The sequence below is a fragment of the Medicago sativa genome, chromosome 5 (assembly GCF_051527215.1).
Source record: "Medicago sativa cultivar Bolivia chromosome 5, Bolivia_mono, whole genome shotgun sequence".
Lineage (NCBI taxonomy): Eukaryota > Viridiplantae > Streptophyta > Magnoliopsida > Fabales > Fabaceae > Medicago > Medicago sativa.
Window position 1 is genome coordinate 12,143,332 of NC_140753.1, and position 20,903 is coordinate 12,164,234.

Sequence of the window (20,903 nt, forward strand, 5' to 3'; positions counted from 1 at the left end):
TTAAAATGATAACGAAAGTGCACATTCAAAGACTACTTTATCTATGATCTTGAATTAGAGACATTTATGATAGTGAGGTGCAAAGTCAGGGATCCAAGTAACCATTTACTCAATAAAACTTTGTTTGAATACTTTTACTTTTAATTTTTTAAGAGGATCGATATTGATTTTTAACTTAATTTCAGTTTTGCTCCTTGTTTTCGAAATCATACTTTTTTTTATTTTTTTTATTTCTCTACTATTCAAATTGCTGCAATTTTGTTCACAACCTTAACTTTTAGCCCCAAAAATAGTGATTAAAGGGATATTTATGTTAAGATTTAAGATTGGGACTGGACTGTAAATTCGAACACAAAAGATTTAAGATTCAGTTTCGTTCTTCTCTTGCAACCATAACAAAAACACTCTCTTTATCCACCTTCGCTTCAACAGAATCTGTAGGCACTTCGGAAATTCCCATGTATCTTTGTTCAATTTAATTTAGCTTCTGTTTTCATAATTTCAATGACCCATGCATGATCTTGAATTTTGAAACCTTTTGGTATTTTATGATGACCCTTTTGATAGATTTTAGCTTTTAATTGAGGATTCATGATGGTTTTTTATGTTTCTTTCTGTTATTTTTACTGATAAATAGCCTAAACCTTGTTTGGGAGAGAAACTTACATTACACTCATTCACTCTCACTCTAGAAGTGAAGATGAAAATGCTATCCACACTCCAAACTCCACGTTCCACTCTTTCACGCTTCTCCCTCCCATCATCCACCCAAGCTACTCTTACACACCCCCCACCTGCCACCGCACCTCCCTCTCAAATTCTCACCCTCCGTCACTCCCTTCTCACCAACTCCCTCTCCGCCACCGACCTCATCCAATCCCACCTCACCCGCCTCCGTCTCACCGAACCCCACCTCCGTTCCTTCCTCCACCTCCCTTCTGACCACTCCCTCATCGCTCAAGCACATGACCTAGACCGCAGAATCTCTGCCGGCGAGGAAATTGGTCCTCTTGCTGGTGTTCTTGTTGCTGTTAAGGATAATATTTGTACGGCTGACATGCCGTCCACTGGTGGATCGAGGATACTTGAGGGTTATCGGCCTCCTTTTGATGCGACGGCGGTGAAGAGAGTTAAGGAGTTGGGTGGGATTGTTGTTGGGAAGACGAATATGGATGAGTTTGGTATGGGGAGTACCACTGAAGCTTCTGCTTATCAGGTTCTAACACTCGCTTTTCAATGTACCTTAGTCATAATTTGAAGTGAGTTTTGATTTTATGTTCTTTCTGTGAGTGTGTTTAATCTAATCTTTGAAACATTCGTCCATGAATGTATTGAAATTGCAAACACATTCACACGTGCATTTTTTATTAGTCATTTTGGTCTTGACTTTCAAATCGGGCGCGCTTAAATAATTATTAATATTTCAAAAAAGTCTCTGACTCTGTCAAATTTTACTTATATTAGTTCTCCCAAGATTATGTTAGGGACTAAATTGACGAGGGGTTAAATATAGGGACTAAATTGATTGTAAGTTGTTAAAATATAGTGACGTAGTTGATAGTAAATGGTTAAATAAAGGGACTGATTTGAAAGTTTTAATACATTTAGGAACTTTTTGAAATATTTCTAATTTCAGAGATCTATTTGAGAGCACCCTAGTGATTTGAGAGCATCAATCCATTTCATCTTTTTTTTTTTCCTTTGCACTGTAGTGTGTCTCTGTTTGTTGTTTTTTATATCCAGTGTTTGTTTGTTTGTTTTGTTGATTTTGAGGATTAGTGTGTTTTTCTTTTCCAGTTTGGACGGGCATTCATGCTGAATTAGAATTAAGTTTGTATATTGACCTTATTTTTTAGTTTTTGGATATATATTTATTATTAGGCTTAATTGCAGTTTTGGTCCCCTTATTTTCAAAATTTCTCAATTTTGGTCCCCCTATTTCTAAATCAGCAATTTTAGTCCTCCTATTTTGTTAAATTCAGAAATTAAACTCATCCCTTGCCACTTGTGCTGATATGGCACATTAATATATTATGTGGCATTTTCTATTTTAAATAATCAGTGCCACATCATAATATATTTAAAAATCTAAATAATTTTACAAAATAAATAGTAACTTTTAATTTTTAAAAAACGAAAAAAAATAACAGTATTTTTTTTTTTGTTACAAATTTTTTAGAGAGAAAAAAAGTTAAAAATCAGGGATTTTTTTTTTTGGAAAAAACTAATAAAAAACCAGAAAAATAATCCTAAAAACCCAGAAAAAAATTAGTTTATAAAATCCAGTAAAATACCAGAAAAATCAGATAAATGCCTGAAAATCATAAAAATACCATAAAAATTCTAATAAATACAAAAAAAAATCAGATAAATGCTACAAAAATCAGAAAAATACCAGAAAAATTTCAATAAATATCAGAAAAATTAGAGAATATATATAAAACAAACAAACAAATATGTGCTTATAAAATATGGAAAAATTCATTAGCATAACCATTCAGACCATTAGGTCTTGATTTTCACATAAGTCGCTAGTTGTAAACTAATTATTCAAAGTAATGTCGTAATGATACCCAAATCATAAGGTATAAGCAAAAGCCATAATGCTAAAAGTTTCAAAAATAGGCACAACACTGCCATTACAAAATAAGGGATATCATGTAAGCTTAACTATCTAAGACCAAAACTATCTAACGACTTGATGCTTGTGATCCTCGAGGTTGAGGTGCTTGTGATCCTCGAGGTTGAGGTGCTTGTGAACTCTCACCAGCCTGTGACTTCTTTTGTGACTTCTTTTTTGAATTCTGCTTCTGCATAAATAAATAATAAGCTATATAGTTACAACGAACAAGCATATGTTTTGATCAACAACATAAACCGTACAGTTAGAATATGTATCAGTTACCTTATTTCCACCTTTAGGCATCGCTCTATCTGCCGCTGTTTTACCCTTGCAAGTCCTCACATTGTGACCAAACTTTCCACAATTTTTGCATTTCACAGTTGGAAGGTCCCTTGGAAGTATTTTAGGATTCTTGGGCTCATCGTTACTCTTGTTTCTTTGTTTTTTGGGTCTTCCTGGCGCTCTTCTCATACCTGGTGGATTTATTGACTCACTATCTATAATAGGCCAAAGCTTTGGACCATTTGAAGGCATGATGATGTGAGAATATGTTGCTATAAATGTTGTTTTCCTATATGAATTGATGAAATTAAATTAAGAACTTTACAAGTAAAATACGAATTTAAAAGCTGAGTTAAAAATATACCTGTAATATGAAGCAACATAATCCTCTGGAACTTCATGGTTATGCCACATGCAGGCAATGCTATGGCAATAACAACTTCATATCAAGTGCTTTCCTTTTCCCCTTACCCTTAAGTTTAATATCACCATTAATATGTTCCTCGACTACAATTGGTGTGTCAAGTAAATGTTCCACATATACTTCATATCCCTTAACATCTTCAACGAATTTTACCACATCTGCTTCACAGTTTAGTGGTCTTAATCCACGACTAAGTGCTAATTTAGGATGACGATAATACAAGCTTTTGAAATCACTATACCCTAGACTTTCAATCAGTTTTGAAATATCCATGTAGGACACGACATCGACATCCCAACCACAATTCATTTCTTCCATTTTACCACTAACATACATGTTGCTAGGCGATTCCATGAACAACCCACCATGATATATACGTAATATGACTTGCCTTTGCGATGGCCTATACAAATAAAGAACATAAAAACAAGCATAAAAAATCAGTAGCATAAACTAGAGATAGAAAATCAGTAGCATAAAAAATCAGTAGCAAGAACATATGTTAAGGATCAGCTAGTTACTCAACAGAATTGAAAGAAGCTACAATTACTAAGAGAGAATATATGGAATTGTACTTGAAATCTTCATTGAAAATATCTCAGTACCCATTACATGCCTTTATAGATGATGGGCTTGACTATCATAACTAGAGATTGTGACACTTGTCACTCATCCAAATACAATTGTTGACAGATTTGTAATTAAACATAAGGAGTTTTATTTTAGATTTAGATAGACTAGTATGCATAATAGTCATTTAACCATTTTGGAGACTTTCTGTTCCTGTCACCGAGAGGCCCAATATCATTAGCTGCAATTAGTCTCTTAGCAGTCCCAATAGACTTATCAACATATCAAAATCAGAAATAGAAACAAGCAAACCATCAACTAGAGATACAAAATTAGTAACAAAATTTGGAAATAAACATCACAATAGCTAGCTACTGTAAATTAGTAACAAAATATACACACCTTAACTTCAGCAATACTAGAGCATTTTGTATTTCAAGTAGTGTTGCCAAATGAGACTATAATGTTATGGTGCTACAACATATCGGAGTCTGAATGAATCACCATTACTCCGTGATACACTATTTATTAGAGAGTATTGTCAAATATCAGCTGCAGCACTGTAGCATGCCACAGTTTGAACAAACCACTAATATTCATGATCAGCGATTAACCTAGGTAGTCTTTGGCTTTTGTTAAAAATCACGTAATGAAAAGACATTAGGCAAAAGAGAAAATATACACATACCTTGAATACAGAGATGCATCTCGACCCCCTTCTCCTTTCTCCACCACCTTCGCCTTCATAGATGAATTCATCAAGGAAAATGAGTTGATGGTTATTCACAGAAAAATGAAAGTGATCGACTAAGAACAGCTTGAGAAAAACAATTCGATGATGAAGAATGTAAGTTTTGGGTTTCAAAATCGAAGCATCAGAAACGTGATTTTGTTTCCAGAATCGCAAGAATTGAGTGTTGGCATTCTAGGGTTCTTGAGCGGTTATGCGTTTTCATGTTTCTGCGTTTTAACACTGTTTGCCTTTTTCAATAACACTTGTCCATTCTTTTAATTATCTGCTTAACAATTATTAAAAATATAATATTATAATTAACAATATAATACTGTTTTTTATTTTAAATATATTATGATGTGGGACTGATTATTTAAAATAGAAAATGCCACATAATATATTAATGTGCCATATCAGCACAAGTGGCAAGGGACGAGTTTAATTTCTGAATTTAACAAAATAGGGGGACTAAAATTGCTGATTTAGAAATAGGGGGACCAAAATTGAGAAATTTTGAAAATAAGGGGACCAAAACTGCAATTAAGCCTTATTATTATTATTGATGTATTCAATGTTAATAATGGAGATATCAAAATAAGGGATGGAGAAAAAGACTAAGGTTTCAATAATGTTCATATCACAATGGTTATGGAAATAAGGGTTACAAAGAGAAAATATAATAAAACATAAATGACTAGACTACTAACTTAGAAATATAAAAGGCCCGATACCATAAATCCAATATACTATTATCTAACATCTAGTATTCAATATGGGAGAGTCCACTAGTGATGGCGTATTTCGCAAGTGTACGAAATCGTTCAAGTAGTAAATAAAACGGTAAGACCGAGTGTCGAACTCGAGGATCGCGTTATACGGTTGAATTGTATTTATGACTTAATTGAACAAAAGGTTAAGTTGTTTGTTTTATCGCAATATTGGAAATAACGGAAATTAAAGTGATTAAGATTAATGAGAGAAAGATGTCAGGGATGAGTTTCGCTAGATGACCATGAAAAGCTAATAACCTAGTTTTAACTATTGAATCGACGCGTATGATTGTTATCGAATCATCTAATTTATTCTTGCCCTAATTCCTTAGTGACAAAAACTTTAAACCTAGAATAAAAACCTAATTCCTTAGTGAATTTGAAGATTAGGGTTAAGCATTACGAACAAGAATTCTTTTAATGATTCCAAGGGTTTGTATCTATTCCTAGATTACAAAGGCAAGGATCTCTTATTTCAAAGCGTTTATCAATTCCACTTCCGTTTCACAAAATAAACCGTAAATCAATTTAAAGGTGATCAATCAATAAAAAGCATTAAGAACGGAAATAAGAGAAACAATCATATGAATTTCAATCAATAATATTAAACTAGGTCATAACAATGATGTTCATCTAGGTCTACTCATCCCCAACAAAGGAGGGTTTAGTTACACATAATTGAGCAATAAACAAAAGAAGAAGAATTACAAGATGAATTCATGAATAAACCTTGTTAAAACTCCTTCAATGGTGTTCCAAGATGCTCCCAATCGCTCTCCTATGTGTTTCCAGCCGTTTTTATCTCCAAAAATCGTCTCTCTTTAACCTGAGGCCGAGTTTCTTTATATAAGCATAGTAAAAATCGGTTACCGATGCAGTCCAATCGGTAACCGATCCGTCATTCAAGCCCAGAAAATGCGTTCCAAAAGCCCAGGATCGGTGCCCGATGCTATAGGATCGGTGGCCGATTTTCACAGTGACGAAAAGTTGGAATTCAGCAGCAAAATCGGTGGCTGATTGGTTCAATCGGTGGCCGATTTCTGACTTCCTTGAAATTGTATTTTTGCTCCTTTGTGGCCTCTAGCTCCCAGAATTACATCAAAAATGACCCAAAAATTACATAAAAATAGCCTAAAGAACTAGGATGACAGGGTGTCATCAACTAGTGTGGGGTTAGTGTTGGTGAGGAATCATGATGATTGATGGTCTACTTGGCTGATGTCGCACATGTTGAGCTGTGTAATAAAAGAACGGTGTCTTATGCAATATGCAGTATGCATCTAAGAATGTCTCCAAATTTGAAATGCCCTGTTGTTTGTAATATTAGTAATGAATATGAGAAGGTATGAGTGAGAGGTGACAATATGTGGTTACTTGTTTAAGATATCTTGTGTTTAGCAATTGAATTAAGTTTGTGAGCAGGAGTTCAACATTTGTTTGGGAGAGAAAATGAGCAGAATGATAATTGCAAATTGGATCGCCTACAATTGCTTTATGGTGCAGTCTCTGTAGGGATTGTTAGATTTAGAGAGATTGTAGAGGATCCGGGTGGTGCAGTCTCTGTAAGGACCATTAGATTTAGAGAGAGATTATAGAGGATCTGGGTCAGTTGAAAATTGTGGATGAATAACCCGATGATGCATATAGTGATGCATTGCTAAGTTTATATTTTTGTTAATACAAGACATGCAAAAAGTGGGGTTCTGTTGTTTGTTCTCTGTATGTTGGTGGGTTGGCTATGGTTTTTTAGAGTATGGTTTCTAGCTTTATTACTTGTACTGCCCATTTATAACTGAAATAAGTTTTGCTCAGGTGATGCATATGTTCATTCAATAGGTGACTGCCAACCCGTGGGATGTTTCCAGGGTGCCAGGAGGATCATCCGGAGGATCGGCAGCTGCAGTTTCTGCCAGGCAGTGTGTTGTATCGTTGGGAAGTGATACTGGTGGAAGTATGAGGCAGCCGGCATCTTTTTGCGGTGTTGTAGGTTTGAAGCCAACATATGGACGTGTCTCAAGATTTGGACTTATGGCGTATGCGTCATCACTTGATGCCATTGGCTGCTTTGGTTCATCGGTTGCTGATGCTGGGATACTTCTCCATGCAATTGCTGGTCATGATAGATTTGATGCCACCTCAAGTAAGCAAGTATGAGTTCTTCACTGTGTTTGGTCCAAATGTTGTAAGATTTCTAAATTCTCGTTATTAGTAATGGTTATTCACTATGTTGGCTATAGTCTTTGTTCAATATGATGGATAATTGCTGAAGTTATTGCTAGTGTTTATTTGTTTTTTTCTTTGTTATGAAGCCAATTTCTTTTCAACAATGAACAATCAATATTGTAATTTGTCAGGAGGTGCCCAACTTTCTATCTCATTTTAACTCTGCAAGTTCTTTGGAAAGTAAGCCCTTGAAAGGTCTGAGAATTGGTTTGATCCGTGAAACTATTGAAGATGGTGTTGATGCTGGAGTAGTTTCTACAATTCGTGATGCTGCTTCACATTTTGAGGCATTAGGATGCTCTGTGAACGAGGTCCTCCACTCATTTTTCTCTCAAACTCGAATGATAATTTTTTAAGTTGCTCTACAAGCTTATATTATTACAATCTACTATTCATCCGTTATTTAACCCTTTTCATTTGTCCATTAACTTAAAGGTGTCACTGCCATCCTTTTCGCTTGGGTTGCCAGCATACTATGTCCTCGCTTTGTCTGAATCATCTTCCAACTTGTCTCGCTATGATGGTATTAGGTCAGTGGCTGACTCCCCATGTACCCCTCTCGCTCTCTTCGTCCAAGTACACCCACAACCGAACACAATATTTTATTCTGTGTTGTTTATTTTCATTAATAAATCATTTTGTTTGGCTTGGATCCACCTTCTCTATATCTAGATACGGAAACCAAGTTTATGCTGATGAGCTAGACTCTCTCTATGGAGATTCCCGAGCCAAAGGGTTAGGTTCTGAGGTACACACCTTCTAATCCTTCTCAATTTCAAATTTGGCTGCAAGATTTTCGGTAGCCTTATATATGCATATACCTGTATAAAAGAAATGATCCAATTTTGTATGTATTGTATTTTGAGCTGTCTTTCTCTTTTTAATACATTTCAGGTGAAAATGAGAATTTTGATGGGGACATATGCCCTTTCAGCTGGTTACTATGATGCATATTACAAACGAGCACAGCAGGTACGTCTAACTTTATTTTATGTATTTCTTGGTGGGTCTGATATACCTCTCAAGTCTTCTTAGCCCAATGATCATGAATTCAGTCACTGGACTCAGCTTAATATTTTTTGGTTAAAGAAATTTATAATGTTTCAAGATTTCATCCAGACACGATATACATCCACTCTTGTTCTTTATGTGTCTTTTCGAATATGATGTTACTCAACATAGATATTGATGTGATAGTTAAATTAAACTCTTGCTTCATTTCCTATGTTGTCTTATCGACGTTCTGAATTTCATTTATTTTAGAAGTTTGGGATCTACAAGGCGTTTTATGTGTGTTCTATGTAACAGGTGAGAACCATTATAAGGAATAGCTTTAAGGAAGCACTGGATCAATATGATATCTTGATTTCCCCTGCAGCTCCTTCAGCTGCTTATAAAATTGGTAAGCATCTGTGTAGCTTTCCTTTTGCATTATTGCATGTTAGTGCCTGCAATAGTAATTGTTTCTTTGTCTTTGACATTTGCAGGTGAAAAGAAAAATGATCCTTTGGCTATGTATGCTGGTGACATCATGACTGTAAGTATTTCATTCTTCTTATCGGCTACATTTCTGTCTCATACTTCTGATTTTAATTTATGTTAATGTTAACTAGACAATTAGTGTTAAATTGAGGTTTCAACGTGTGCTGTTGAACTTCAACTCTATTGAACTTAAGCTTGATTCATACATGAGTTCCTAAAGTTTATAGAGCTTTGAGCAGGCCACATAACTGCTGGTTTATGCCTTAGATAATAGATAATCAATTAAACAATCCAAAAAATATCTTAATTAATCAATAAGTGCAGGGTTGTTGCATTGTATTAGTACCTTACCATGTGTCGAGTATATATTATTGTGAGTTCTAGTTACTCCATAAAGGAATATCCTAGCGAATTAAGTCATCATTTAGCATAAGTTGTGTTGAATTATAGAAAATAGAGGCATGATGCGTCTCAACTACACAGCAGAGTCAAATTTATATAGGCTAAGGACAATAATAACAACATAAATATAGGAGATATTTTTCTATTTACTTGATGTGATATGATACAATATGTCTATACAATAATCCTATACAATAAATACATATATGTGAATAATTTTTCAACAAGTTGCATAACTAGTTGTGCACCCAGTGGTTTAGAGCTTCATCTTCTTTATGCATTATCTGTAATTTATTTCTAGCTACTCAGTTTACATGAGCATGCCGGGCATAATGTTTGCCTTTATTTATTGGTGGTTTCTCTTTTTACAGGTAAATGTCAACCTAGCTGGACTACCTGCCTTGGTTTTACCATGTGGATTTATTGAGAATGGACCGACAGGGCTTCCTGTTGGCCTGCAAATGATTGGTGCAGCATTTAATGAGGTATTGAGTTTTCTTATCAACTACACTGAACTTCATGTTGACGAGGCTTCTCTATGCATTCTCTAGTTTTGCTTTGTTTTTTAGTCTACCTTTCTAAAGAGCATTAAGGAGGGAGATGGTTAAAACCTAAGGAAACGTTTGTTTGATGTCACCAAAATTATTCCCAGGATTGATTGTCCCTGGAATATCACACATGAAATTTGTTCCAAAGAAAGTTTAAAAATTGTTGTTCCGTTGATGATTTGTTTTCCTGGGCATAGTTTCTTAAAGAAATGATATAATTATCAAAACACCCTTATCATGTAAAATAGACGTGGCACGCATGTTGATTTATAAACGTGGGAACTTGCAGTTACTTAGGAGGGTCTAAATGAGAGTTTATGATTTTTTATTGTTGTTCCCCTGGTACCTACGTAAGTTCATAAAGGAAAGAATATTGAAAGTGAAAAAGAAAACTCTAGGTAGTTATTTTTCTCTTTACATTTTGCTTTAGATTGGGTTGGCTGCATTTTGAAAGTTCAAAACATACTGAACTACATGTGGACCAAGTGTACTTTTTTGTTCTATTTGCTAAACTTCCATGTTTATAGAAAAACTACAGATGTTTCTTGAGCTTACGTATTACTGTTGGTAGGATTTTCTTTACTTCCAAGATTGAAAATTGTCAAATGGTCAAAGTTAACTAACTTGGTCTTTCTGGGTAAAATTTTGGTGTTGTATATTTTAACCTAAAATAATGTGGGCATGTATATGCCTGAGTTCTACAAGAGATAATGTGCATGAGTATGTCTTTGACATTGAACAATAGAATCATCCTTTTTTCCTTGAAAAAAATAAAAATAGAATCATCCTTTTTGGCTTGGAATTTATTTGCAGGGAGAGCTGCTGAGAGTGGGACATATATTTGAGCAAACTCTTGAGAATTACAGATTTGTTCCACCAATCGGAGCTGATAGCGTTGAATAACGGGTGTAAGCAATCATTCTACATCTTGGCGATCCATAGATAATTTCATCAATTTAATGACAATGTGGTGGCCAAGGCAGGTATGTTTAGGGTGTTCAGTGTTACCTAATAGAAGGAAAATATGGTTTGGACATTACAGGCAAATATTTTGGTCACACATGACTGAATCTGGATTGAGCGAGCTTGAATTTTCCACTCTTTGAAATTGAGAATGTTCACAATAAGTCAGCAGCCTTTTCTAGTTGGTTTTGTTTTTACCTTTTTTGAGGGGATCACCAGCCATTGGTCTATCATTTGTACCATTAGTATAAAACCAGCAAGATTGATAAACTGTAAAGGAGCAACTCTTGTAATTTACTGTTGAGGATTTTTTTTTTTTCTTCCCTAAGTTATAAAACTTTTGGTTAACCAATTTGTTTGAATTTCATATTTTTATTTTCAATTTTGTTTGGACACAAGGCTATAAGTATGCTGTTCAGTTTACATTGAATTTTTTCATATAATTTTTTGGCATTTTTTAGGCATGTTTATGAAAATTATGAAGTTTGTTTACCACAAAAAAATTATAATTTTCTGAAAACGGATGTGAATTAATTATGAATTTTTAAAGCGTACAAAACTTAAAATAACAAAACAACAGAAATTTTGACCTAATAAAGCGTAAAAAACTCAAAACAAAACAACTGAAATTTTGACATAGAAATCAAATTTTGAGTTGATTGTTTGTAGAGACATCTATAAAAAAATTACATAAAAAACATATACTTACGAAGTTTCAAGGTTTCGTAGCATTTCAAAGATGCCTCGAATTATTTTGATTTTCAATCAATTGTGCAAAATTGTAATTTTGTTCTAAGTATATATATACTTACGGTCGAATTTCGTTACATAATCTTGTATGAATGGTTGGAATATCATAAGGGTTTTTTTGAAAGTTATATTTTAATATCCTAAACATGCATGCAAAAAATCGCGAATTTTTTTAACCTTTAAGCCACTTTTTTGGACTTCGTGTATGTTATAGGGTCAACAATAGAAAGAATATAGAATTTTTTATTTTATTTTTACAACGTCGATTTTTCGGGCTTCATGTATATTACGGGGCCTACGATAGGAAAGATCATGTTGACTTTTTTTTTTAAATTATAAAATACTTAATTTTTTTAGAAGTCTATTTAATTAAAAATGTCATGCCGATAAAAAACATCTTAAGCTTATCAGATCAGTCTACTTAAATAATTATGAACATTGTTATTTATTATTAATTTTATTTTATTATATATATTTTTGTCAAGTAGTATAGTGGCTAGAGATTTATTTTTAAGGTGAACAAGTGAAGTGTGTTGCGTTCCAATCCTAACCCCTACATATACAATGCAATGTCCATACTAACTGAGGTAAACTCATGCAATGTCCTTACTAACTGAGCTAAACTCATGTCTATTTTATTATATTTTCTACTTTGAATTAAATTATAAATTTGTTAACATTTTTTCAGTAATTTAAGATTATGATTATGCACTAATTTTGTGTATTTAAATGTATAATTATAAACTAGAATGAAAATATGATATAATATATAATCAAATTCTCTAAAAGTTCATGTTAAATATCAAAAAGGCTTTTAATCTATTAGCTTTGTAACCAATAAAAAAAAAGCTTTTAATCCTTTTTATGGTTACATGAGATAAGAAAGAAAAAAAAAACAAAAAAAAAGAAGCAAAGAAAAACTATGTCCTAATAAAGGACACTCCCATAGCATCAGCTAGTAAGGCTGAGGATAGGCATGGTAATGGTTGATGTACCATCACAAGAGTCTCTGATTGATTAGCACCTATTTTTGCAAGTATATCCGCGCAAGAGTTTCCTTCTCGAAAAATATGATGAATGGAAATATCCCCTACTTATCCAAATACGTCTGAATGAGCTCCAAGAGGTTCGCATAGTGATGAAGCCTCGACACTTCCTTTGACACTAAATGCACTACATGAAGAGAGTCAGAAAAACAAATCAATTTCTTATAACCAGCCTCCCAACAAAGCTTAATCCCAATCATAAGGGCATGAATTTCTGCATGCAAAATATTGGACAACCCCACACTACCATAGAAGGCAAATTGCATTTTTCCCTCAAAATTCCTAACCAATCCACCAAATCCTGCTGTACCTGGGTTAGTTAAAGCGCTACCATCTACATTAAGAACCATTGTATCATTATCACCATGCTGCCAGCATACTTCATGAGTGGACCTAACTAGTGTGGTTGAACTAGTATTGTCCAATGCCCGTTGCAAAACTTGCAATTGCGCATAAACATTTGAAACTGTAGTTGAGACTATTGGTTGGATACCATCAAACACCAACTTGTTGCGAGTGCACCATAGGTTCCACATTATAATAGGGGCGACACTCCCTATCTTACTTAATAACATTTATATGATATCACTCATATTACTGGAGAGATTACTAGTGCACAACGACGAAATGTCAGGAAATCCACATCCAGACCACACTGCAATAACTCGTGGACAAAGGATGAGGCAATGAAGTATAGATTTATCCTCCCCGTTACAACATGGACATGCAGCAGAAACATTCACCCCTCGATGGTGAAGGACATACTTAGTTGGAATAGAGTTATGACAAACCTTCCAGATAAAAAATTGTACACTAGCTGAAAGTGGTAACTTCCAAATCCAATTCCATTTCTCCGGTGAAACAATACCATCTCTTCGAGATAAGAGCCAGTGATAAGCACTTTTTGCTGTGTATTCGCCATTTAAATTATCTTTCCAAACCCAAGTGTCAGCAAATGAGGTAATTATGGTTGGTTTCAGTTCATGTACCGAGCCAACAATTTCAGGAGATAAGGGAAGATTTAGCTCATCAACGATGCTTTCCCCGTTATCCCATAGATCCTTAATTTTGAGGCATAAATGATCTGGAGAGATATTTTGTACCACATTAATAAGAGGATGTTTGACGATCCAAGGATGAAACCACATATTTGTATCTCCATCTCCAATTTTGTACGTGAAACCATCTTCCAACACATTAAGAGTTTTGAGGATTGCATTCCAAATAGGTGAACCTGTCTTTGCTTTTTCTAAAAACATATTACCCTCTTTCAAGTATTTGTCAGCAAGGATAGACACCTATAACTTCTTGTCTGATTGCACGAGACTCCAAACAAGTTTTCCCAACAAAGCTGTGTTTTGTAATCGAGCTGGCCAAATTCCTAGACCTCCAAGCTTCCTAGTTTTTGTGATCTTGTTCCAACCAACCATGTGCATGGCTCGTTCTCATTGATCTATTAGTTCTCTAGTCTATTTAAACTTAAATTACATTACTTATTTAAAAATATTTGTTTAAAAATATTCATATAAAATATGCTTGGACTTTAAAATTCTGGAAATTACTCATCTCACTTTTGAAATTGGTCAAAAACATACCCCATCTTCTAAAATAAACTCTTCAATGTTCAGTCCCAATGTATTTATTAGATTTTTACTTGTTTTTTAGTTACACGAGATTAAAAACAAAAAGCAAATAATAGAAAGGAAGTCGGACACTCCTGTAACGAAATCGAGCAAAGGAAAGATAAGAGAGGTTATGAAAGGTCAAATTATAGAAGCCAAGGGTCCATTTGGATCGGCTTATTTTAGAACTTACGCAGACCAACTTATACAAATAAATAAGCATTAATGTATCATTTATAAGCTTGTTAAGGTAGTTTTTGTAAAACCAATTTATGAATTAACATAAAAGTTTAATTATTTGCTTAAGCTCTTTTTCATAAGCTCAATCCAAACAAACCCATAGTTAAAATATCAACACAAGAATTTCATCTACGAAGAATACGCAACAAAGTATAAGTGGTAACCAATTGATAGAAGCTCGCCAAAATACCAATCAGGAATGATCGTTAAAAGGTTAACCAATTGATAGAAGCTATTAGCATAAGTGGTAACCAACAAAGTTACTTACAGACGATAAGGTCTTTGATTTCATTATATTACATTTTTATTTTCTATGAACTAAACTTTCTATTTTCATATACTTGTGAGAGCAAGAACATACAAAAATCTTTATTCCCTTTCTTTGTTATGAACTGTCATCAAGTCTGAAAATTTTCAATAACATGAATTATTCATTTGCTGCAGTCACAGTACTAGGCAGAGAGAGACACGTTTATGAACTATTCCAATTCAATATCTGCAATCAATTGACAAACAGAAATAAGCAACAAAAAAAGATACAATTGTATATTCAATAAATACACAATCAAAGCTTAAAAACAAACTGAAGCTGCACAACTTAGTCTCTCTTGTTTAAGTTGCACAGCAAATAAAGAGGAAAAGTATTTCCAGAAAAAATGTCAAAATGAAATGGATTCAATGAGCAGCAAAATAGAGTAGAAAAATTGTTGCACAATTTACCACTGTATTAAACCTAGTAACCATAGCTCAAATTAAAATGTTTTATAACTTGTACATATATCATAATTACAGCAGTACCTGCCTGATTCAGTTTATGACTAATTGAAATCAAATTCCTTTAACTATTATTCAAAAAAAATTCCTTTAACTAGTTGTGAAAGTCCAATTGCTTAATTTTGATTAGCTGAAAGTTTAAGGCAAAACTAAAACGAACCACTAGGCAAGGTAGCTTCTAATATTTTATCTAACCATATGAATCAAGACTAGTAGTTATTATTGTACTAAACACAAAACTGCAAACAATACACATTGATTTTTTTATATATATAAAAAAATAACATTTTGTTTTGAACAACAGTTTCCTAGCGATCCTACTATACAAAAAAAAAAAAAAGGGATGCAAAAATCTATTTGAAATTCAATCAAACATGAACTCAAATATTTCTACTTGGAATGAATCTTAGTTTTAGGTCATACCGGTCAATGTGAAAACAGTTGTACTCTTCTTAGGATGCATGCTCTTCAATCTTCACCGAACACTTCACCATGCCAAGAGGAGGAAGATGTATTCGACGAGCCACCATCAGATGCATGAGAATGTGTACTTGCTGAGTCAGTATCATTCGCTTGAACCAAGGAAAGAACTTTGTTTTCTTGCCGTGCTGAGTCAAAATCAATCTCATGAACCAAGGACAGAACTTCATTTTCTTCCCGCAATATAAACTTTGCACACCTATATAAATTACAACAATATCAGGGAACAATGCTCAAGTAAAGTGGAATCATCATTAATAGGGCAACTCTGAGTAAGAGCAGAGAGGGTAACTAAATGATATGCAATCAGTGGATTCAACAATATAGGAGCTTAACAGAAAACGAGAATAAAAACTGACATTGTATGCATTTTCCTTAGATTAAAACTGACATATCAAAATAAAAATACAATTCATGCAATAACAATAAATTATTTGGAAGTTACATCCTTACCTTGAGTGGACACTCAACACCTCAACATTGTCTCCTTTCACAACATCCTTCAATGAGACGAGACTTGGAATGTGTGGAATCACTTCAACAACTGGTGATTGAGTCCCATGAATTTTAAAAACTTTGAATCCACACTTGTCAGGCTCAAAATAAACAAAACAGCCAGAGGAATGATATAGCAATATGGCAGCACCCTCCCCAAAGTGTTTTACTGGCCAACAAAAACCAAAACATGAATCTGGTTTGACCAAAGGACTTGGCAAAAAATCGATGCTGTAAACCTTAGTCCATGATCCTTCAATACCATATTCACTCATAACCCACATTGCAACATCTTGAAAAGAAGATTTATCACATATGTAAAGCAACCCCCTTAATTCTCCCATACTGATATGCTCCTTCATTCCCTCCTCCAGACCAACATTATTTTCAAACACTCGGGGAGAAGGAAAAGATTGGAACCTCTCACTTTCAAAATTGAAACACAATATGGACCTTCCCTTACTAATCCAATGAAGTGCCCCATTCACACAAGTGAGAAAAGTAAGATCAATAAAAGATGATGATGATAGTTCAGGATCCACTTCAAGATTCCTCCATGTTGGTGTTCCGAGTGTGTGAATTTCAGCAACCACACCATCGTCACCCTTAGCTCGTTTCATCCAAGTTAACACACTATATTCATTAGTTTTAGGCTGAAAGCCAAAAGCAATATGTATACATGTTTGTATCTTCCAAGGGGGAGGGTCAGGGACTCTTATGAATTCACCGGTAACAGGATTGCAAACAACTATAGGGTTCTTTTGGTATGGAGCACACAAGCAAAGCAAGCCATTGACAGAGTTCACTACCTCAAACTTATCACGATCTGGGCTGCAAGCAATACACTCAAGTTTGTCTTTGTCCAAAGTCAATGTGGCATCACAATGAAGAGGACGCTCGAACAGCATTTTCTTGGTGTCATAATTCGAATCACGGAGTGGAAGCTTGAAGATAGGCTGCAGCTTGATTACTTCTTGGTTGAATTCAGTCTCATACCCATCAAGAACATGAAGAGTTCTTGACACAAGCTCACAGTTTGCAGTTCGAATCAAGAAACCAACAGGGGAGCGCGAGCAAAGCAAATTGGCAAAAGCTTGTGAAGAAACCAATTTGTTCCAATTCTTACAAACAAATCTACATTTGAGTATAGATTTGATTGGAAGATTGAGTAGAATTTGGGAAGTGACTTCTAATGGAATATGAACGTTATTAAAATAAGTCACAATTTCTTCACTTCTTGCATCATCAACTTTTTGCTTCCCTTTTGCCACTCTTTACTCTTTTCATATCTGAAATATAAACAGAAAATGAAATAAAATAGGAAAAGTAAAAGAACCCGTTTAGTTTAAGAGAGACTGTTTTATTTTCTAAAATATGTGTTCAATGTTCATTTTAACCCGCTAATAAGAACATGTGAGACCCTTAAAAGGAAAAATTGTGATGAAACGAACGTGAAATGCTAGTTAGAGATGGTGCATTTTTGTAAATAATGAAAACAATCTTTTCACGTTTTCATTGTTTCCAAAAAAATGCGTACAATTTTTCATTTCAAGAGTCTAGTATCTCAAAACATGTTGTCTATGGTATACTCATTCTATAAAAAAATAAAAATATACTCAATAGTTGTTTAGGCTAATAACATATAGATCCCTTGTCCAAATGCTGAAAAAAAATATTCTGTTTGCACTCAATGTCTATGTTAAGACAACTAACCACCTAAAAGCTCAAAAGGTTAGGGACTGTTTACTTTGTGAAAATGTTTTGTATTTTTCATTTCTTAAAATGACATAAGTTTTATTTGTAAATAAGAAGAAAAGAGACACTTGAGACTATAGGTAGTGCATGGTATTTAAGTCATACAAGATATAGATGGAGAGAAAAGTAAAGGATCTTACCTTCTACAATTATTTTCAAAGAAAGAAATTAGTCACAACTCACAACTCACAACTCTCTCTTGGTAATTACTTCCTAGACAATGGTTTTCAACAAAGCAAGAATATTGAATACTTCTCTCTTTGACACACCATTTCTACTAACTACAAACTTATTGGCCTAAAAAAAAAAAACTTAAACAAAAATACCACATGAAAAAAAGAAAAAGATGCATGGAAAACAAAAGCAAAAGAAAGAAGAAGCTAATCAACAATAATCAACTTTCGATATTTAATGATTCAGAACTCACAATTACTTGGAACCTAAAACACATAGCCTATGAAATCACATAAAAGAGCAAAGGCAAAAAAGTAATAAGGACCTAACTATTATACCCAAAACTAAAACTATCCTATTGTAACGCACATGAACACAACCAATAAGCAGCGCGACGATTGGAGGAACAGAGAAATTAGCCATTACATTACCTGTCCAGCAAGCAATTGGTAGTGAGAAGGAGTCAGTCTTTAGGCTGAAATTGCTAGTGAGCCGAGTAAACGTTGTTGTTTCCGGTGCCGACTAGAAGAGGAAACATCAATTCCAGCATCAGTAACTTTCCAAACGCAAGATAAATCAAATCACTTACTCTTAAAGCTTATTAGGTCTTGCTAATCACTAACCCTAATTTTTTCCCTCTAATCACATCTCATTAATTGCTAATCAACCCTAAAAACATTTCCCTCCTTAAGTTAGAATTCAAATTTTGCTTTGTAATCAGTTATTTTCCCTATTATTGGTGAGCATTTACTGAGCCTTAGTTATAGCAGTCTTTGTTGGAACGTGAAATGCAAAGAAAAACGTGGTAGGCTTTTAGTTCCATCTTTTAGAATACCCCATGCATACCAATCAGTTTTAAAACCTTAGCTATTTCCAATGTATGCATTTATCTCTATCTCTTCACCCTCCCTTCATGCAATATATACGTGTATGCCAGAATTTGTTGAAACAAACTCATACATATCATTCTATTTTCTGATAATTTGTTCTTCTCCCCATTTTTTTTTACCTCCCTCTTTGCTATATAATAAGGAGTCATATTATCCTGGTTATTTTTCACTCCCGATCATGGCTGGATGTAACGCAAGAACCTACGTTTGTGTACTAATTTTACAAAAAAGAATTTCTGGGAAAAAAGTATAATCACATTTTTTTAGAAATTAAAAAGATTTTAACGATTTTTTTATTACCAAAATTTATATTTTTTGTATTAAAAAAACAAAATTTTTAATTTCAAAAGAAAAATCTGAACTTTTTCGAATCATTAGCCCCAAAATGGATTTTCGTTGGAATCTTTAGCCAAAATCGAAAAATCTTCATAATTTCGAAAAAAAAATTCTATTTCAGATTCGAAAAATTCCAGATTTTTAAAAAAGTTTTTCGAAAAGTTTTGGCAAAAAAAGTTCCAGATTCGAAAAGTTTTTAAAAAAAAAAATTTCGTAAAATCATTTGCCTTTTTTGTATATTGAAATTTAAATTCCAGATTTTTTTTAATTATTTTTGTTCGAAAAAGGAATAATGTGTTACAATTTAAATTCCAGATTTTTTATTATCAAAATTTTTTTTAATTAACTTTTTTCCCAGAAATTCTTTTTTGTAAAACAATTTTTTTTTATGAATTTTGAGAATTTACCTTTTTTATATTTTGAAAATAAAAATTCCAGAATAAAAAAGTCGTGAAAATTTTGATAATAAAAAAAAATTCAAGAATTTTTTTCAAAAAAAAAATCTAAATTTTTTTTTCAAAAATTAATTTTCAAATTTTTTAAATTATTTTTTTATTTTTAAATTAATTTTTATTATTTTTAATTTTTTTTAATAATAATATCTGATGTGGCAAGAAAAAAATATAAAAAAACAAAAAGAAAAAGTCAAGTCAGCGCCACATAGGCAATTTTGATGAGCTGGATGGGGGAGGGGTGTTTTCCGGAAAATTTTTTTTTTTACAAGGGTGCAAACCGGACCGAAAATTTCATAAGGGTGAAAACCGGAAATGGCCTATATTACAGGGGTGAAAAACACTATTCACCCAATCTTTTTTTTTTTTGTGTAAAACTGTATTATAATTTCCTTAACAGAAAAAATAAATCATGAAAAAATTCAACATCTAGGTTGCTTTTGAAATTTTTTATTATTAGAATCCACTTTTTCCCATGTCACCCCGGTTTTTTATGGTTATTTTGAAATTATATATATATATATATATATATATATATATATATATATATATATATATATATATATATATATATATATATATATATATTGATCGAGCTATCTCACGAACCAAATGAGTCGAACGATACATAGTTCGAGTAACTTAATTTTCAACTCAAGTTCGACTCATTTAGCTCATGAACGAAGTTCAACGAATTAATTATCAAGTCTAAGTTTTGAACTATTTTCGAATTGGTTCGATTAATTGTCGGCCTTTTCTATCATAAAAACAGTAAAATATTATTTAAACTCAAGGTGCAGTGACAGAACCAAAATATGAGTAGTTCAAATAATCTTTTGAAACCAAATCCCATCTCAAAAACACAATAC

General features: G+C 33.3%; 4 protein-coding genes across 5 annotated transcripts; 1 reads left to right on the forward strand and 3 right to left on the reverse strand.

Annotated features, from left to right (window-relative positions):
* Positions 1-339: 339 nt before the first annotated feature.
* LOC146920089 (glutamyl-tRNA(Gln) amidotransferase subunit A, chloroplastic/mitochondrial-like) lies at positions 340-11,372 on the forward strand. Of its 2 annotated transcripts, XM_085713487.1 has the most exons (11): positions 340-1,216; positions 7,239-7,550; positions 7,757-7,936; positions 8,061-8,155; positions 8,298-8,373; positions 8,520-8,597; positions 8,934-9,027; positions 9,113-9,162; positions 9,881-9,994; positions 10,871-10,965; positions 11,100-11,372. In XM_085713487.1, the coding sequence occupies exons 1-10, from the start codon at positions 701-703 to the stop codon at positions 10,958-10,960; spliced, it is 1,605 nt and encodes a 534-aa protein (XP_085569613.1). In that variant the 5' UTR covers positions 340-700; the 3' UTR covers positions 10,961-10,965; positions 11,100-11,372. The 2 variants fall into 2 exon arrangements, with proteins under 2 accessions (XP_085569613.1, XP_085569611.1); XM_085713485.1 differs by having other exon boundaries at positions 10,871-11,372.
* Positions 2,463-3,332, reverse strand: LOC146920090 (uncharacterized). Its single transcript, XM_085713488.1, has 3 exons — positions 3,270-3,332; positions 2,906-3,194; positions 2,463-2,810 (listed from the first exon to the last, which is right to left on the reverse strand). Exons 1-3 carry the CDS (start codon positions 3,317-3,319, stop codon positions 2,691-2,693), a joined length of 459 nt encoding a protein of 152 aa, XP_085569614.1. The 5' UTR covers positions 3,320-3,332; the 3' UTR covers positions 2,463-2,690.
* Positions 11,373-12,860: 1,488 nt separating the features above from the next.
* On the reverse strand, positions 12,861-13,352 carry LOC146920091 (uncharacterized). Its single transcript, XM_085711103.1, has one exon. The coding sequence runs from the start codon at positions 13,350-13,352 to the stop codon at positions 12,861-12,863; it is 492 nt and encodes a 163-aa protein (XP_085567229.1).
* Positions 13,353-14,878: 1,526 nt separating this feature from the next.
* On the reverse strand, positions 14,879-18,880 carry LOC146920092 (F-box protein At3g07870-like). The gene is made up of 4 exons (XM_085713489.1): positions 18,788-18,880; positions 16,386-17,716; positions 15,876-16,131; positions 14,879-15,174 (listed from the first exon to the last, which is right to left on the reverse strand). Exons 2-3 carry the CDS (start codon positions 17,333-17,335, stop codon positions 15,921-15,923), a joined length of 1,161 nt encoding a protein of 386 aa, XP_085569615.1. The 5' UTR covers positions 17,336-17,716; positions 18,788-18,880; the 3' UTR covers positions 14,879-15,174; positions 15,876-15,920.
* Positions 18,881-20,903: the final 2,023 nt, after the last annotated feature.

Coding starts and splice junctions, on each gene's coding strand:
- LOC146920089 (XM_085713485.1), top strand. CDS start 701: ATGAAAATGCTATCCACACTCCAAACTCCACGTTCCACTCTTTCACGC. Junction 1,217..7,238: donor CTGAAGCTTCTGCTTATCAG/GTTCTAACACTC, acceptor TTCATTCAATAG/GTGACTGCCAACCCGTGGGA. Junction 8,156..8,297: donor TCTCGCTATGATGGTATTAG/GTCAGTGGCTGA, acceptor CTCTATATCTAG/ATACGGAAACCAAGTTTATG.
- LOC146920092 (XM_085713489.1), bottom strand. CDS start 17,335: ATGCTGTTCGAGCGTCCTCTTCATTGTGATGCCACATTGACTTTGGAC. Junction 16,132..16,385: donor GTGTTGAGTGTCCACTCAAG/GTAAGGATGTAA, acceptor TAATTTATATAG/GTGTGCAAAGTTTATATTGC.
- LOC146920091 (XM_085711103.1), bottom strand. CDS start 13,352: ATGTGGAACCTATGGTGCACTCGCAACAAGTTGGTGTTTGATGGTATC.
- LOC146920090 (XM_085713488.1), bottom strand. CDS start 3,319: ATGTGGCATAACCATGAAGTTCCAGAGGATTATGTTGCTTCATATTAC. Junction 3,195..3,269: donor TATGTTGCTTCATATTACAG/GTATATTTTTAA, acceptor CAATTCATATAG/GAAAACAACATTTATAGCAA. Junction 2,811..2,905: donor TGCCTAAAGGTGGAAATAAG/GTAACTGATACA, acceptor TTATTTATGCAG/AAGCAGAATTCAAAAAAGAA.